This window comes from Arvicanthis niloticus, chromosome 16 (assembly GCF_011762505.2).
Source record: "Arvicanthis niloticus isolate mArvNil1 chromosome 16, mArvNil1.pat.X, whole genome shotgun sequence".
Classification (NCBI taxonomy): Eukaryota; Metazoa; Chordata; class Mammalia; order Rodentia; family Muridae; genus Arvicanthis; species Arvicanthis niloticus.
In genome coordinates this window covers 71037190-71056509 of record NC_047673.1, presented here as the reverse complement: position 1 = coordinate 71056509, position 19320 = coordinate 71037190, and the positions used below count along the sequence as shown (strand labels likewise).

The following is a 19320-nucleotide window of genomic DNA, read 5'->3' as shown; positions in this document are numbered from 1 at the left end:
ATACTCTGCATTCGTCCCACCAAGCTGTTGCCCTGGCTGCACCATGACTTGCAACGACTCTTAACTACCATTTTTTTCACCAGTCTTTTCAAAGTTTGCTGCATAAGACCAGTTCAGATAATCAGAATTTTTTTAATAATCAGGAATTTTGAAAGCAAATTTGGAATTCTTGGAATAGTTTTAAATGTCGATACATAAAGTTAAAAATTCTAAGGAAATGTAAGGATGGTATTCATTTTTCCTATGTTAATGCATCAGTCACTAATGGAGATTACTCCTTCATTCAAAGAGCTTTATTGATATGTAGCCTTGAGAGTCATAGTTAACCTACAATGACTCACAAACCAGAATATTTTGAGTCATCATGAAGCTTTATAAAATTATTTTCAGAAGGCATAGTAGATGGTTTCTACTGTTCTGTTTAGGCACAAACGTTTTCTGAAACTTCCAGCAACTTTTTCCCCTGACTGCTGCTTTCTGTCATGTCAGAGGATGAAGTTTCTGCTGCTGCAGCAGAAGTACCTGGAATACCTGGAGGACGGCAAGGTCCTGGAGGCACTTCAAGTTCTACGCTGTGAACTGACGCCGTTGAAATACAATACAGAACGCATCCATGTTCTTAGTGGGTAAGGAAGTGGAGATCTCAGACTCCAGGCTCATGAAGGGGCTATTTTTTTTAGTATATATATATAAAGTTTACTGTTGGCTGAAATTATACTTCATTAATTTTTTTAAAGATAGAAAGTACCTGGATATTACTAAGTTCTTAGTATTGGCTAAATTTATTTACTTATGTATGCACAAGCTATTTAGTGATTCATATTAAGATTTGAGATACTTAATAGGTAAAAGGGGGAAGAAATCCATATAGCCAATAACAATACTATTTCAAGATCTTCTCAAAAAAAAAAAAAAAAAAAGAAGAAGAGGAAGAAGAGAAAGACAAAAGAAAAGAGCAAACCTCATAGCTTTGACTCCAGCAAGCAGTAAAGGTCATACAAGTGTTCTGCATACAAAGTTATCGGTCACTTAACTGGCTGCATAGCCTTTATTTTTCTGTTGTATGTGTTTATGTGTGTGTTTGAATCAGGATCTCATTACATAGCCTTGTTTAGCCTGAAACTCCTCCCTATGGAGACCAGGATGGCCTAAAATTCATAAAAGATGTGCCTGCCTTTGCCATCTTCTTGCTAGGGTCAAAGATGTGTGCCATCATGCTGGGCTCTTCTCTTTAGTTAGTTGACCTCAGTCTTTGCTGTACTTTTAGTGCTAAATGCTAATGGTAGGTCTTTTTTTGTTTTGTTTTGTTTTTTTTTTTAATTGGTTTTTTTGATTCAGGGTCTCACTGTGTAGCTCTGGCTATCTTGGAACTCACTGGATAGACCAGGCTAGCCTCGAACCTCTCAGGCTCTGCTAGTGATTCTAATTGCACATTTGACAGTCTCTACTTGGATTTCTAGTAGGCATGTCCAGCCCAAATGTCCTGTCTTCAGACCAATTGTCTCTTCTGTTTTCTTCTTCATGGTGGTTTTTTTTTTTTTTTTTTACTATGCAATATGATCTCAGCATCTGGAATACGTCTAATGTGGTAAAAGTGATATGGGTCATTTTAAAGTCTGCTAGATACTTTGTTACTGTGGCTGACAATTTATTTCTAGTTACTTTATTCATAGGGGTCTTACTTTACCAGCTAAATGCCATTCACGTGATTTTCTTTCCTGCTCTGGTAACAGAGTGCCTGTTCACACACCCCCTCCCCCACCCCCTTAGTTATTTTTGATACTGGGTCTTACTATGAAGTCCTGGCTGTCCTGAGAACTTTCAATATAGATCAGGCTGGCCTCTGCTTCCCAAGTGTTGGGATTAAAGGTTTCAGCTACCACACAGGACCAGAACATATAATTTAATGCATAGTTTTTATTTTGAAGTTATCTTGAAAGAAAGAATTACCTCCTGGCACTGCTCTGTCTTTTCTGTTCTACTGTGTTACTTCCCATAAGCACATTTATCTGAAACCCAAAGCTTAATAGTGCATAGTTTTGTAAAGGACACAGACCATACATAGTTTGTCTGTTCCCAGTTTTGGAAGTGATTGAACTGAGGATTCAATCATGTTTTACAGGAAGCAACTATCACTGAGGTACATGTCCCCAGTTCCTTTACTGCTTTCTGTTTTGAGGCAATTTAGATTCCCTGGCTACCTCAGCTTTTGAAGCAGCTTGGGTTGTAGGCATGTGCTTTTTGCAAAATTTAAAAAGTAAACGATTTTCCCACTTAGCTACTGACATTAAATTCTCCCACAACATTCTTTTTTTTTTTTTTTTTTCACTTATTTTGTGTCATGTTCATGCACATGTTGAGGTCGGAGGACAGCTTGTATGAGTTGATTCCCTTCCAGCCTGTGGCTTCCAGGGATCACACTTGGATTGGAAAGCAGGCTCTTATTCAAAAAGCCTTGACTGGCAAAGCCCTCTCACTGCCTCTCCAAAATTAGTTTAGAGACAAAATATTCATAATACCCAGTTTCTCCACAGGCATGTTAAGTATAATTACACTTTCTAAAAGGTTTTTTCATTAACCAAAATTATACATCTCTACTAAATAGCAAGAAGATACTGTGCTCTGCTTATGTAGACTCTGATTGATCCTGGCATCTGAGAGGCGGCATGGAGTCTTACCTGTGCAGCAGGGAGCAGAGTGAGCACCTCTTTAGTTAGCCCTTGCTGCCTAATTGTCACTAATAAGTGACAAGAAAGGTATATTAGAGCATCCAGGAAAGCTACTTGCCAGATCTCACATCCAAGTTTTTTAGTAAAGGCCTTTACTTCTTTTGGTCAGTCCTGTTCCCCAAGAAAAGCTGGATTGGAGATAGGCTTCCTTCAGTAGGTTCTCTCTTCTTCAGAGTTGAGGATCTTGAGCTTATACCTCTGTCTGCACACAGTGAGAGATAATGCTGGGCTTTCAGGCATACATAGCCCTGCCTGGCTTTTGTGTACTTGACCTCAGATTCTTATGCAAAGCAAGCGCCATTATCCACTAAATCATCTTCTTAGTCCCTAAGTCATTTTGATTTGTATTGTTAGTACTTAGAGTAGAGAGAAGCTGTGAAGTTAGCTCAGTGTGAAGAGCAAGGCCTGCAGCTAGAATGCCTGGGTTTCTGTGTTCCCATTTTGCCCACCTCCCCTCAAGACTACTTCCTAAGCCTTTCATGTCTCTGTTTCTTCATTTATGCAATTAGAATAATAGTGTTTGCTTCATATGGGATAGTTGTGGGCATTTGATGAAGCGTGTGCTGGGAATTTGGGGCATAACCACATATAATATATAACAATAGAAGGGAGTACTTTTAATTGCAACAGTAGTATTAGGTGTTTTGGTACTATCATTACTTTTTAATAATGTTTTCCTCTTAATGATTTTATGAAGGTACCAGAATGTATTAATAAATTGAATTCACTATAAAAATGGTTTTTTAATTTGTGTAAGCAAGAACTTGATTGTGAAAATATAATCAACTGTTTTTCAATTTCATTCCAAGGAAAAGGGTTTGAGATTTGTTTGCTACTCTGTTAAAGGTATCTGATGTGTAGCCATGCAGAAGACCTACGGGCAAAAGCTGAATGGGAAGGCAAGGGGACAGCTTCCCGATCCAAACTGCTGGACAAGCTTCAGAGTAAGAGTCATGTCTGATGTGTATTTCCTCTTTGGTCACACATAGATGCTGGAGGTCAAATAGGAAGCTTGTACTTAGTCACATTACTGAGTGCTTGTGGAAGAAAAGGGACCCATTAAAGATCCCTTCAAACCCAAGATGTTTGCCAGCTGTAATCTCTGGAGTCACTGAGACACTGCTGGTCTCAGCACTTTCCTTGTGGCTGTGCTGTCACGTGACACAATAGGGTTTCCTTTGGAGAAGAATCCTAGAGTCAGAGAACAGCATGTGAGCACAGCTTCACATCAGAGTGCTTTACAGTTTGTGTTTTTTCTTTAGAAGGACCAGATTTCTTTTTCTATTCTCTGTTTTGTTTTTTTGACATGGGGTTTCTCTCTGTAACCCTGGCTGTCCCAGACTCTCTTTTAGGCCAGGCTGGCCTTGAACTCTGAGATGTACCTGCCTCTGCCTCCTGAGTGCTGGGACTAAGGAGTGCTCCATTGTGCCTGTGGGTCTAGATTTCTTTAGGTAAATTGTTTTTCCCAGCTGTGTTCCAGCACTTGGAAGTTGAGTTGGAATTTCATTTTTGCCATATTTTTATATAGAATACCCCCTTTCTAGTCAAGTCATGCTGTTATATCATGTTGCAGTGAGAGCAGAAATCTCAGGAATCAGAAAATAGAGACTCCATATGCCCTGGAGAAATGTTTGAGGATTGGAATAAGTTTGTATTGATAATAAAACACTACTGTGTGAGTTTCCATAGTACCCTTGGCATTAGTAGCTACTGGAGGCAGCTAGAACTTGGCCAAGTCAGTGTTTTGGCTTATTCTTTCTTAAGAATTTTTTTTAAACTGGTCGTCTACTGATATATAATCATCAAATTTTCTATTCATCTTCCTTTCACTTTTGTAGTATTTTTCTGTATGTGGTGTTTCCCCCTAGAAACTCTACAAGATGCAGCGATACATTCCTCCTTAGTGGCTGCCTTAGCATAGCCCTTAACGAGTACTGAAAACTTCACCTTCCGGCGTCTCCCTAAGCTCGCCAGTGTGAAGGAAACAGTGATACTGAAGTGGAAGGAACAACGGGAGTAAATGTCTTATATATACACTTTACAGTTTATTATTATTTTTATTTCTCTTTTTTAAAATATCTTTTATTAAAGCCTATTTACCACCATCAGTGATGCTTCCCCCACGGCGTTTACAGACTCTCCTGCGGCAGGCGGTGGAACTACAAAGGGATCGGTGCCTATATCACAATACCAAACTTGACAATAATCTAGATTCTGTGTCTCTACTTATAGATCATGTTTGTAGTAGGTAAGAGAAAAATTTTTTACATTTTCAAATGTTAACATTTTACAGATGAATTTATGAACCTTATTAGAACACTTTCTAGGGTTTCTTTGTGTGCTTGTATAACAGTTTATACTTGATTAACACTTAATTCACAGAAAACCCCAGGACTACTAAAATGAAAACTTAGTAGAAAAAAAAATCATAAAAAATTAGTTTCTGTTGTATAAGCCTATGTTTACGTAGTATGCCACAGTTGGGAGCTAAAGCCCACAAGCCAGTTTTTTGTGTTTTGTCTGTAGATTTTGTCACCTGTGTTCAGCAGTTTATGCACCAAATTAATTCTCTGCATATAAATATCGTGGAAATACTTTTCCTTAATGAAAGTTCTGTTTTTTGTAATCAAAGACTTCAAAAATGGTTAGAATAATGGGCATTACCTTTGTGTTCATGTTCACCCAGCCAGGCACATGACTGAACTTGGAAGGATTCAAGTTTGCCTTTTGGTGTTATTTATTTTTTTAAGTAAAAACGTTTTTTCTCTTTTAATGATGCTTTCCAAAATAAAATCAGAACTTTACAGTTAAAACACCAAGATAGAAATTTAAAAAACCCTTTCAAACTCTAGAAAAACAGGCAGCTGACATTTTTTTCCTGCTGATTTGATATTCACTGAAGAATTAATGAAAGTAATGAATTTCAGTAATGGAAAAACAGAAGTGTATGTGTGAGTTACAAGGAAACATCAGTAACACATCTAGATACTAGTTAACGATGCTGAGGTGTATTTAAATTAGGTGTTTTACTCTGGTTTTTGTATTTCATTTGTTCTGGGAAATAGAGCGTAAGTCCTTTCAAATGCTAGTCAAAAGCTCTGTCACTTAGCTACACCCCACCCCTATAACCTGCCTGTGAGTACAGTTGTGACATTACTCACCACACCTAGGAAAGAATCGTTTATGCTGTTGCCCTTAAGAAATGATGCTTGTCTTGAGTGCTGGGCTGTAGCTTGTGTGAGGCACTGCTCTGCTGGAAGTGATGAGGGCTCATTTTTAGCCCCTCTACTCCCTGACACTCCTTGACTTATTTGGGAGATTTTTAAATAATTTTCTGTTTAAATTGGGGTCAGAAGGAGATAATCAAGTAAAGGGCTCTATAGTCAGTCCCTTGTTTCATGGCTCCTGTAGGTAGTTGGAAACTGTCAAAATTAAGGCCCTTGTAGACCAAAGTCTCTGTGACTCACATTAATTTCTGCTGGGCCGCTGAAAGGTGATGCTAGACCTGCTGGTGGCAGACACGCTGGAAGGTGAGAGCCAGCAATGTCTGGAACCAATAAACAAATACTACTCTTCCTTTTCCAGCCTTCACCTTGGGGACAGGGCTGCTCCTCAGTCCAGGTATAATTTTACTAGGTCTGAAAAGTTCTTATTTTTCTAAAGTAATTAATTGTTCCTTGGGTCTTCTTTAAGATTTTAAAGATAAAAACATACTCGTGGTGCACAGATATACTTGCAGGCAAAACACCCATGCATACAAAAATAAACTTAAAAATAAGAAAATTAAAGTTTGCCTCTTGTTCACCACCTACCTTCAAAGGTAACTCCTTGCATTGTTACCAAGTACAATTCTTCTGTCCGTGTTCTGTCTGGTTTTTCTTCATCAGGTTTCTAGGATTAATGCCTATAGAGAAAACAGCATAAAACTTGGTGATGTTGGTGAGGGACAGTCTATTTACTTCAGCAGCTGCTTTCCAGTGTTCCTCTTGTGTTTTCTTTTGAGTACTCTTTGAAATGAGTGTTCCAAGTGCTCTAACCCCTCCCGGCTTTCTCTTCCCTGCCTGTCCCGTTAGTCCTGTGTCCAAGATGACTTCTCTCCCCATCCTCCTTCCGTAGATTATGACTCCTGGAAACAGCAGAGCTGCAGTTTTTCTCTCTTGAGCCTCAGACCCAAGTGCAGTTTGGCTGTTGCGCTAGATAAACATAGATCCAAATAGATTTTCTCTACCTCTTCCCCAGACTTGCTAAGGCTGTTTTTTTACACTTGAAATCTTTTTTATTATTTTTTGTTTTTCACATGTATGATATATATATGCTTGAGTGACTGTTTTTACATGTGTGGGCACTCATGTTGCATACACATGTCCATGTGGGTGTGTCTGTGTGGAGGCCCAAGGTTGGTGTTGGGAATCGGCCTGAGTTGTTGTTCCACTTTATTCTTTAGAGACAGGGTCTCTCGCTGAAGCTGGAGCTCACCACTCCCAGCAAATCTCTAGCCAGCTTGCTCCAGGGCCTCCCTGCCTCCACTTTCAAAGGCTGGAGTTGCAGGCTGGTCATCATGTCCACCTGGCATTCACATGGGATTCAGGCATCTGAACTCCCGTCCTCTTGCTTGCATGTAAGAACTTCAGCTGCCAAGCTTTCTTCCCATCCCTGCATTTTCTATCTCAGTTTACCAAGTTAGAAAACCAGGAGCCATACCCCCCCCCCCCCCCGTTCATTCTAGAGGTAGATTTTAAGGACACTAAGAGATTAACACCAGGCATTAACTCAGTAAGTTGTACTCTTCGTTGCCAAACTGGAAAATAGAGCCTCAATTTAATTCCTTAAGTTTACCTGGAGGTCTTCAAAAGAAAAGTTGATATTTTTTAGCCATCTGGTTTATTTTCTTCTAGAAAGTAGATTTTAGCATTGCAGCTGGAAATTCTCTGAAATTACATGTAAACATTGAAAGCAAACCATTCTTTCCTCTCTGGAGAATTGGTCACGAATAAGTGAACATGTAAGCACTGGAGAGGCTTTTATCAGTTAATATGCTCATATTTTTTTGTTAAATTTGACTAGTAAGGAACAGATTTTTTAAAAAGGAGAAATGATTTTCTGAGCTTTTATTTTACACCAGTAATTAATGGAAGTATGTTTTCATGGGCTGTTTTATAAATGTTAATTTTTTTAGTACAGGATTATTACAAATATTTGTAGACACAATTTAAAGGTTGACTTTGGTCAAAATGTTACACTTGAGTGTGTTTTCTTTTGCACAGTACTGATTTTTAATACCATCTTAAATTTTAAATTCATTTGAAAGCAAAGACAACTATCAGTTGTGTATCTGAAAAAGGCTGTTTTCAGTAACATGAAATTTGCATGTTACTATAGTCTTTATTTTTAGATTTAAAACAAATTTTATTTTATGTGTATGAATGTTCTGCCTCTGTGCAATGTGTTTATGCCTACAGAGCCCAGATGGGTGTGCTAGCTGTCCTGGAGCTGGCGTACAGACAGTTGTGAGCTGCCGTGTGGGTACTGGGAACTGAACTCAGGTCTTCTTACAAGAGCAGCATGTGCTCTTAAGCACATGGAAAGAACAGTCTTTCCAGCCCTGCCTTAGTCTTAATAAAGATTAAATAGTAATATTAAAATAACTGACAGCTGTCAGTAGATGAAATGATTTATGCCCTGTAATTTTGAGTCAGACCTTAACTTAAAATGTAATCTAAATGAATCTTTTTTTACTGTGATCAACTTTAGGCATTTAAACTTATTTTTATTGAAATTCAGTCTTTGAAAAATATTTAAAGTTGACATTTAGAAAATTAGTGCAGTTAATCATAAGCTCAAATTTTAGTTCAGTTACTACCAGTTTTGTGAAAATCTGGTAAGATACTTGGCTTTTTGAGCCTTGTAAAAATGGGGTCAATAAAATTTCTTTTGTCAAGTTAGTTTCAAGAATACTAATTCTTGAATGGCTCAGCAGTTAAAAGTACTTGTTCTTGAGGAGGACTCAGGTTTTTTTTTTGTTTGTTTGTTTTTTTTTGGTTTTTCAAGACAGGGTTTCTCTGTAGTCCTGGCCGTCCTGGAACTCACTCTGTAGACCAGGCTGGCCTCGAACTCAGAAATCCGCCTGTCTCTGCCTCCCAAGAGCTGGGATTAAAGGCGTGCGCCACCACACCCGGCGAGGACTCAGGTTTTATTCCCAGCACCTACATGGTTAACAGCTGTGTATAACTCCAGTTCTAGGGCGTCCAGGGTTCTCATCTAGCTTCTGTGGACACACTGCACACAAGGGGTACACAAACATAAATGCAGACAAAACACCCATATACCTGAGACAAAAATAAAATTGAAAACCATATCCTCTGAAAGGTGTCATATAATACTTGGTACTGTGCATGTCAGTACTTGCATGTACAGTACAGAATACAAATATGGATAATTTTGGTTCAGTGAAAAATAACTTTAATATTGATGCAGTTTTTAGTTAAGAATCTAAAAGTTTAAAGTTGCCGAGTGTTACCTCCTTGTAGCCTGTCGGGCTGATGAGTTGACAGTGCACATCTTCTCTATGTGCGTACCAATACACTTTTCTTTTGAGATGGTCTTGCTGTGTTGCCAAGGCTGGTCTCAAACTCGGGCTCAGGTGGTCTTCCTGTCAGAACTTTACAGGTGCTGGGACCATAAGCTCATGCCGCTATGTTAGCTCCTGTTATTTATTGGTAGGAAAAAAATAGAGAAGACTGTTGAAGTCTTTGGTGATAAGTTTAAAAGTGTGACCTAAAGCAGAGCTCATGCTGCTTGCCTACTATGAACCAGTACTTGGGAGACTGAGGCCGGAAGATGAAGAGTTTCAGATGAGACTGAGCTACAGGAGTAAGAACCAGTCTCAAAATGGAGTCAGAGGTCTGGAGAAATGGTCCAATGATTAAAAGAGCACTTGCTGTTTTTGCAGAGAACATGAGTTTGGTTCCCAGTACTCACATAGTGGCTCACAAATGTAATGGCAGTTCCAAGGAACTGACACCCTCCTGGTTTCCACAGGGCACACGAGGCATGCATATGATGCACACACTTATATGCAGGCGAGACACAACACATTCTCTGCGAGTGTTGTTTTGATCCTTCCATCATGTGGGTCCCGGGAGTTGAACCAGGTTGCCAGGCTTGACAGCAAGCACTTCACTCATTGAGCTGTCTTCCCAGCCCCGCTGGTCAGTTTTTAATGAGTGTGTACATGCATGTCACAGTGAAGGCAGCAGGCAGTGCTGGGATTTAGGGGTGTCAGTAAGTCAGCTGACCAGCAGGCACTTTACCATCTCACTGCTCCTCTCCATTTTCTTTTGTCATACCAAGTGTTTAACAATAGCTTACCAATTTTATATGCTTAAAAATGTTGTGTGAGTCCTTATTCCTTGTAGAACAGCCGTCATTCATCTATAAAGTGGGTAAACATAATTCCTGAATAATAATTATTTATATGAATTGTCTTAATCAGAACAAGTAGCCTTCAGAAGGTAGCAAAAAGGTAACCTTTAGGTTGAAGTACATTCTATGTTAACAGATTTTCATTAGAATTGGCTTGAAAAAAAAAAGTACCTGCTGTTAGAGTGTTTTATTTTTCGACATACCAAAGTAAGTTTGATTCTTGAGTTGTAAATGCATTCATATTTATATTGAGGTTCATGATAGGATCTCCAAAAGTTCTCTCAGTTGTTAAATGTCCTTCTCGTTGTTGCTGAAATATGCTTTGAAAGAATAATTATGTGTGGATTTGTTTGTTTTAGGAGGCAGTTTCCCTGTTACACTCAGCAGATCCTTACAGAGCATTGTAATGAAGTGTGGTTCTGTAAATTCTCTAATGATGGCACTAAACTAGCAACAGGATCAAAGGACACCACAGTTATCATATGGCAAGTTGATCCGGTATGTATTTCTGTGTGTGTGTGTGTGTGTGTGTGTGTGTGTGTGTGTGTATACATAGTTTAGATTTGTTTGTGTGTTTGTCAGCATATATGCCTGTGCATCATATGTGTGCCTTACTTGCATAGGCCTGAAGAATGCATCTGATCCAAGTTACATACGGCTATGAACCGCAGTGTAGATTCCAGCAATTTAAACCCAGGTCCTCTGCTAGAGTAACAGTGCGGAGCTCTCTCTAGCCCTAAAAGGGGGTACTTCTGAATTTTACTTCACTGGTTACCTTTTTTTTTATTTTCTAAGACAGGGTTTCTCTGTGTAGTCCTGGCTGTCCTGGAACTCACTCTGTAGACCAGGCTGGCCTCGAACTCAGAAATCCGCCTGCCTCTGCCTCCCAAGTGCTGAGATTAAAGGTGTGAGCCAACACTATGCGGCTACTTACCTATTTGATTGATATATATACACAGACACACACACATACATACACACATACATACATATATAAACACATACATACACTGTCCAGTCTTCTGCAAGTCTTTTTTTTTTTTGTCATATTTGTCACTTGACTTTTTTTTTTTTTTTTTTTTGAGACAGGTTTTTATTCAGTTTTTCAGACTTTTGTAGAACTCAAGACTCTCCCGTTCCAGCCTTCCTTCTGAATATAAAGATGTATGCCTATGTTAATCACTTTTTTCTAAATTTTTTCCCATTTGTGTTTTCTTTTTTGTTTATAGATTAATATTATTCCAGTTGTACATAGTGTTAAGCATACAGTGTTAAGTACTAGAGACTGTGCCAAGTTGGTATGCATTATTTAACTGAGTGACTTGGAGGTGCCGAAATAGTCTCTTGAATTGTGATGAGGAAACTGGGGTGTGAAGTATTGAGTGCTGAGGATAATTTGTGATACAGAGGGATCCCATGTGCAGCCTTCCCTGTGTGTGATACAGTGGGATCCCATGTGCAGCCTTCCCCCAGTTTCCCCAGTGATGATGTTTTGAAAATTACTGCATATGAATTTTAAGTGCTAAATTTTCTCTACTCAGAATTGTCTTTATTACCTGATAACCTACAGATATAAATAAATGTGTTCATTTCTCAACCAGTTGAACATACATACATAGCCAGCCTGTCTATTAGTCAAAACAGAATGTGATTTCAAATAGGTTAAGGAATTATACTTCTTTTAGCCATTCACCTAAGATCTAAGTAAATAAAACTTGGCTTAGAGCTAAATACAGCTTTTGACTCTTGATAGATACACTGGCCTCAGGTTTATTTTAACAGGAGTTTTAGGAGCTAACAGGACAGCTCAGTGGTGCAGGCATTGTTTTGCCATCCTGGAGACCTGATTTTGTTCCCTGGGACCTTCATAAAGGTACAAAAAGAGAACTAGCTCCACAAAGATATCCTCACGTAGAAGCCATAGCATGTGCTCCCCATACAAGGGTCATATAACACAACAAGTATTCAAAGACACCCTAGAAGGAAAAATACAAATTTGAGATGGGCACTTCTTGGATACTTACCTGTGGCATGTTATAACTGGTAGCAGGAAAGCAAAGAACTCTGCACTATAAAGAAGTTCTCACTATAAAGAAGTTTTTGTACTATAATACCTAGTTAACAATCTGACAACTCCCAGTTGCCTTAAAATGGTGCTGTTTTAATACACAAGCTGAAATACATAACCAGCTTGTCTGTCTCCCCTACCTCTGCATACACACGTACTATAAATTACACCCTAATGACTTAAGGAACCTAACTATATTGAAATGTGGGCTCTCAACATAATAGAGGTACAATATATGATACTCCTTTATTAGCACTAAATTTTAGTAGCAGAAAATGACTACCAGCATTCTGAATTAGTAATATTGTAAGGTATCTGCCGCAATCATAATATGAAAGTATTTGAGATTTCTCTATTACGGGATAATACTGCATTTATACTGCATTTATTTTCTTACCTAATGCACTTCATAATCTTTCTTTATAATGTAGTATACTCTGTCAGTTTAAATGCATTAGTGATAAACTCACTCACAAATGATTCATTGGCATCCTTAAGGAAGAGACATAATAAGCACTTTTTCTTTGAGTAGTTTAACCAACAATTAGCCCAGATTTGAATTCTTGACTTCTCCCTCTTCCCGATGTCTCTGCCATTCTCTGTCTAGCTGTTTTATGAATCTGAATTTACCTGCCTTAATGCTGTTTTGTGAATCTGTTCCTGTCTGTCCCCAACAAAGGGCTTTTTTTTTTTTTTTTTTTTTTTTGTCTTTTGAGACAGGGTTTTTCTGTGTAGCCCTGGCTGTCCTGGAACTCACTCTGTAGACCAGGCTGGCCTCAAACTCGCCTGCCTCTGCCTTCCAAGTGCTGGGATTAAAGGCGTGTGCCACGACTGCCTGGCAGTTACTTATTTTATGTCTATGAGTACACTGTAGCTGTCTTCAGACACACCAGAAGTGGGCATTGGATCCCATTACAGACTGGTGTGAGCCACCATGTCGGTGCTGGGAATTGAACTCAGGACCTCTGGAAGAGTAGCCAGTGCTCTTCACCTCTGAGCCATCAGAAATCTTTTAGCAGAGTTTTTTTTACAACAAATGAAGTCACTGACACCAACTGACCCAGACAAACAAATGCTACCAAGGAATTTCCGTATGTTATACCAGATATTTCTGGTAGATATTTATGAGGTCACTGACATTTGCTTTCAGCAACTGATTGTTATAGCATGCACGCACTACTTTGGTTCCAGGCATGGAATCGTGCATAACTCAAAGTTGCAGCTGTATAATTAGCTTAGGTTATGAAAGTTGATTACCTGGGAAACGAAAGGCAAAGCAGGTAAGGTTGTAGTTGGCATTGATCTCTCTTTTTTCTTTTTTCTTGTTTGTTTATTGAGACAGGGCCTGTCTCTCTGTGTAGCTATGGCTGGCCTTGAACTCAGAGATCTACCTGCCTTTGCCTCAGGAGTGATGGAATTAAAGGCTTCTGTTACCAGATATCACATTATTAATGGTAAAAGATATGTCCACAGAAAAGTGCCTACATAATCTTAGCCATTTTACTCTTAATATTCAAAAATATAGAAACCAAATAGAGAAAATGTTTGTAAAATGGAATATCACTCAATAAAATTAGATACCCTATGGCATGAATGAATCAGAGACATTGAAGTGAATGAAAGAAGCCAACTAGAAGAAACTATATTGTGCTTAATTTATTATATGAAATACCCAGAATAGACAACAGATTAATAAAAACAAAGGAATCATTGCTAGAAACTAAGGGAGAGAAATGATCACTACCAGATACAGGATTTCTTTTGGGCAGGTGGTAAAAATGTGAGTAGACAGTAGTAGTTGTAACTGTTGAACTTTATACCCTAAGAGGATATATTTTATGTGTGTCTGTGAAGTTTTCCAAATTTTTAAGAAGAACTGACTTTTGGTATGCACATCTACTTTCAGTCTCAAGTTTTCTCAGAGCAAATTCTGTGACGGTTCCATGTATTTATATAGTAAACAACATCTTGTTTATAGTAGGTGGTTAGTCAGTGTTAGGGAATGTCTGAAGCAAGTTGCTGAGCTCGAAACTTCTTGTTACAGTAGTTGCTGTGAGTGAATGTCTGTGAAGCAAGCTGCCGAGCTTAAGCAGGATTGGCACAGAAACATGTACTAAGTTCTTGTGCTAGAAAATGGTAGCTTTTAGGGATGGGAGTTAACCATATTGTCTATTTTGTTTTTTAGGATACACACCTGTTAAAACTGCTTAAAACATTAGAAGGACATGCGTATGGTGTCTCTTATATAGCATGGAGCCCGGATGACAGCTACCTTGTTGCTTGTGGTCCAGATGACTGCTCTGAGCTCTGGCTTTGGAATGTACAAGTGAGCAAATTCTGCTTTCCTTGATTTAAGTCCAACATGCTCTTAATACATACACTTGTCAAAACTTCCACTCTTACTCAGCATAGTGGCCCTGCCTGTAATCCCAGCACCCAGGAGGCAGAGGCAGGCAGATCTCTGACTTTGAGGACAGCCTGGTCTACAGAGGGAGTTTCAAGTCAACCAGGGCTCCACCAAAACTCTGTCTCTAAGGGAAACAAAACAAAACCAAAAAAAAAAAAAACAAACAAAACCCAAAACATTATTCTTAGTTTATACAACAAAACCATTTAACCTAAATTACTATAACTTGTCTCCTGTAAGTTATAGTACTTCAAGTGTTTAGAGCACAGATGTTTAGATTTATAAATTTAAATATATTTAGGGCACTAGAGCTTATTTTATTAAAGGACGATCAGTAAGCATTTCCAACATTTTTGCTTTGCTCAATGGAATTTATACTGTTGAATCAGAAAAGATGTTTATGTTTTCATTATTGTGTGTAAAATGTAAAATAGCTGTTAAATATAATTTCATATTTTGATGGCAAGCACGCCATCTTTCAGCCTACATTTAATAGTATGAGCTAGTTTAGTGCCACTAAAGAATGTTCTAAGAACATACTTTTATATTACTTTTTCTAACTTAAAATTTAATTTATGATACTATCTTAGAAAAACTTAGCATTAGATTTATTCTATTTTACATGTTTTTGAAACCCCATATTCAAAATTTAAACTCTTGAGTAACAAATGACAATCTATGGTTTGAATATAAAAGTAAAACTTGATGGAATAGACCTTTGGATCTAGTAAATGTTAATACAAGACCAAAAATAATATACCAAACAGGGTGTGGCACCGTACACCTTTGATTCCAGCACTTGGAAGGTGGAGGTAGGGGCAGCTCTAAGTTCAAGGAACCCCGGTGTACATAGCCAGGACAGCTGGGACTATATTCAAAAAACCAAAATAACATAATTGACGGAGTTGACTCAAGTAGCATGGGAGCCATGGACAAGAGAGTGCACACTGACCAGAAGCACAGCCCTCATGCTGTCTGAGGAGGGTTCCCCACTGCCTCCTCCGGTCCTCGTGGTGGGAAGTCACCATGTGGTGAAGAACCAAACCTGGAAGAGTAACAAGTGCTCTTAATAATGGACAAACCATCTCCCACACCTGTCACTTTCTAATACCTAACCCACATCTCATTTTTTTCCAAAAATGCCTTTTATGCTATTTGTATCAAGTTAGCAATTAACCGCTGTTAAGTTTGGGTTTAGAGAGATGGCAAAACACTGAATAAAATTGGAATAAAACAGAGTGGATCTGATCTAAATGACCTTCCCCCCACTCCCCTATTTAAGCTTTTTCTTCTTCGTAAGTAGGCTATAGTATTATAAGGGTACATGACTGGTACTTGTGTGGTCTGTACTTGAGTCAGGGTTTAGTTTCTGGGTTATGGTTAGTATGATATAACTGTTCCTATGCACTCTTTGTTAAGTTAAGGCTTTTTCTAGAAGGGTAGTCTTTTAAGAAGTCTGAAGGTGCTGATGGTGGTAGTGGTAGTGGTGGCAGCGGCAGCACCTGCCTCTAATCCCAGCACTGTGGAGGCAGAAGCAATCAGATCTCTGTAGGTTCTAGGCCAGCCAGGATTGTACAGAGAAACCCTGTCTTGAAAATACAAATGAATGAACAAATAAATACCAAGAGTCTGCTTGTGTTTACCATAGGTTTCTAATGGAATTATCTCATGTCTGTGCATAGAGTTACTGTTTTAATGGATTTGTTAAAAGTAAACACTCAAGGGGCTAGAGAGATGGCTCAGTGGTTAAAAGCACTGTCTGTTTTTCCCAAAGTCCTGAATTCAGTTCTTAGCAACCACATGTTGGCTCACAACCATCTATAATGGGGTCTGATGCCCTCTTCTGGCACACAGGTGTGTATGCAGATGGAGCACCCATATACATAAAATAAATAAACCTGTAAAAGAAAAGTATATACTTTTTAAACTTTTCTAACTGTTTTGGTCAAGTGACTAAAGCAGCCGTTGACTAGCTGAGGAAAATGGATAGCTTAGGGAAAGATTGAGATGTCACATTCAGTTTTTTACTGGTTTTGTCTCTGTTCCTCTCATATAAGGAAGACATCCCGTTTTCTGTTGTGTGCCTCTTATGCCTTTATCCCTGATCACACCCTGTTTCCACTCTTACTTTACCCGAGTGCCCAGTCCTCACCTGTGTCCTCACTTGTCCCCGTGGCCTTTTTGTTATGCCCAAGGCAGCAATTGCCTCTTAGATCCTGGTTCTAATCCCTGAACAAAGTGGAGCAAGACTAGATGAAATAGTATGTGTGCTATCTCCTAAGTGGAATAACTTAGAACATGTAACAGTCTGAGGCTTAAGCACTAAACAAGCTTGCTTAGTTGGAAGCACCGTAGAATGCTGAACAGTTCAGAGGTTTGTTCTTTGTTCTTTATATTGGAATAAAGTTATATGTTACAAAAAAGTCTCCTTTTCCTATCTTCCTGCTATATTGTGAACATTTGAATATGAAATTTAGTACATAAAATTGCCCTTAGCATCTTTACTACCCATTAATCCTGTTCTTAAAGAATTGCTAGTTGCAGGCCGGGCGGTGGTGGCGCACGCCTTTAATCCCAGCACTTGGGAGGCAGAGGCAGGCGGATTTCTGAGTTCGAGGCCAGCCTGGTCTACAGAGTGAGTTCCAGGACAGCCAGGGCTACAAAGAGAAACCCTGTCTCGAAAAACAAAAAAAAACCAAAAAAACAAAAAAAACAAAAAAACAACAACAAAAAAAAAGAATTGCTAGTTGCAGTAATGTAGGATATTTTAGGATAAAATTCATAAAGAATTTTGGACTGAGGTGGAAGATCAGAAGGTTTCAGGTGTGTAACTTTGGGCTTTTCTTTGCCTTGATTGTGAAAAATTGTTAGTTTATGAATATAATTCTTTTAAGATAAAAATATTAAAATTCACTAAAGCTTATCTAATATCTGAACTTGTTAATTTTACTTTGCTGTAGTCTTGTTTCTGGTGAGGCTGCAAATGTGTTTTGTTTCTCTGATCAGAGACTACCTCAGTACCTTCTTCTCTCCTGTCTGTCTCCTCTCCTCCTCTTTCCTCTTTCTGTCTCCTCTCCTCCTTCCTCTTCCTGTCTGTCTCCTCTCCTCCTCCTCCTCCTCCTCCTCCTTCTCCTCCTTCTCCTCTTCCTCTTCTTCCTATCTGTGTCCTCCTCCTCCTCTTTCCTCTTCCTGTCTGTCTCCTCTCCTCCTCTTCCTCCTCTTCCTATCTGTCTCCTCTCCTCCTTCTCCTCCTCTTTCTGTCTCCTCTCCTCTTCCTTTCTAGTCTTTTTCTTTCAACCTTTTAGAGACAAATCTCAAACATCTTATTCATAGTTTTATTTCCTTATAGACGGGAGAATTAAGAACAAAAATGAGCCAATCTCATGAAGACAGTTTGACCAGTGTAGCCTGGAATCCAGATGGGAAGCGCTTTGTGACGGGAGGTCAGCGTGGTCAGTTCTACCAGTGTGTAAGTACTGAGTGCCTCCTTGACAGTGAGGTCAGCGTGGTCAGTTCTACCAGGGTGTAAGTACTAAGTGCCTCCTTTCCAGGGTCTGACTACTTCAAAGTAAATTCTTTGTTTGTTTGTTTTTAATGGTTATTTAAATTTATACTTTCCAGGAATGGTGGCACAAGTTTTAAATCACAACACTGGAAAGGTGGAGGTAGACAGATCTCCATGAGTTTTACAGGCTACTCAAAGATGAACAGTGAGAGTTATCTCAAAAAAGAAGAAAATAAAATAAAGACAGATTCATTTGACACACATTATATGAAAACCTATTTTACCTTCCTCTTAATAGAATATCTGTTACTTTTCTTCATATTTTTAAAACTATTTCAAGTATTCATGAAAAGTGTACAGTTAGCTATACTCCTGGTATTTGGGAGGGAGAGGTGGGTGGATCTCTTGTTCTAGATCAGCCAGAATTACATAGACTCTGTCTCAAAAACAAAGGTACTAATTTATAGGACTGAAAATTTCAGCAATTTCTTTTGAGTAAGTTTAGAACTTTGTAAGTAAAACATTACTAGCCAGGCATGGTGGCCCATGCCTATAATCCCTGCACTTGGGAGACTGAAATGGGAAAATTGCACAAAGAGTTAAAGGATAGCCTGGGCTATAGGGAATTAGATACCAACCTGGACTATAAAGTGAGAGACCCCATCTCAAGAAATAAAACAACAAACAATATTTGTAGGGCTGGGGATATAGCTCAGTTTGTAGGTGTTGCCTAACATACGCAGAGCTTTGAGCTTGCTCCCCAGGCCCCAGTAAAACTGGGCATGGCATGGTAGCACACACTGCAGTTCTGCACTTGGGAAATAAAGACAGTAGGATCCTAAGCTGAAGGTCCTCCTTGGCTTGTGGTCAGCCTGGGGTTTATGAGACCTTGTGTGGAATGACAGACCCATAAGAATAGACTGAATAGAAATATCTGAAGAATAAAAGTAATGAATGCTGGGCTGAATGAAGGGTGGCTCAGCTGCTGGACGTTCAGTGCTCTTCCGCGGGACCCAGGTTGGGTTCCCAGCACCTGTGTTGGGTGGTTTACAACTGACTCTGCTTTCAAAGGGTCCAGTGTCCCATTCTGTCTTTGTGAGTCACTGTCCCCTTGTTCATACACCCTCACAGAGACATAAGTTTTAAGAAATCTTTTTAAGAAGTGGTGAGTGCTGACAGATTTTCTAGT

At 39.0% G+C, this 19320-nt stretch overlaps 1 protein-coding gene across 2 annotated transcripts in view; it reads left to right on the top strand.

Annotated features, from left to right (window-relative positions):
• Wdr26 (WD repeat domain 26) overlaps positions 1-19320 on the top strand; it is a 40602-nt gene that overhangs the window by 8198 nt on the left and 13084 nt on the right. For both annotated transcript variants that reach the window (XM_034520795.2, XM_034520794.2), the window contains exons 4-9: positions 490-626; positions 3576-3673; positions 4821-4977; positions 10511-10649; positions 14405-14545; positions 17976-18095. In XM_034520795.2, coding sequence (XP_034376686.1) covers positions 490-626; positions 3576-3673; positions 4821-4977; positions 10511-10649; positions 14405-14545; positions 17976-18095 — 792 coding nt within the window. The remainder of the gene's footprint in view (positions 1-489; positions 627-3575; positions 3674-4820; positions 4978-10510; positions 10650-14404; positions 14546-17975; positions 18096-19320) is intronic.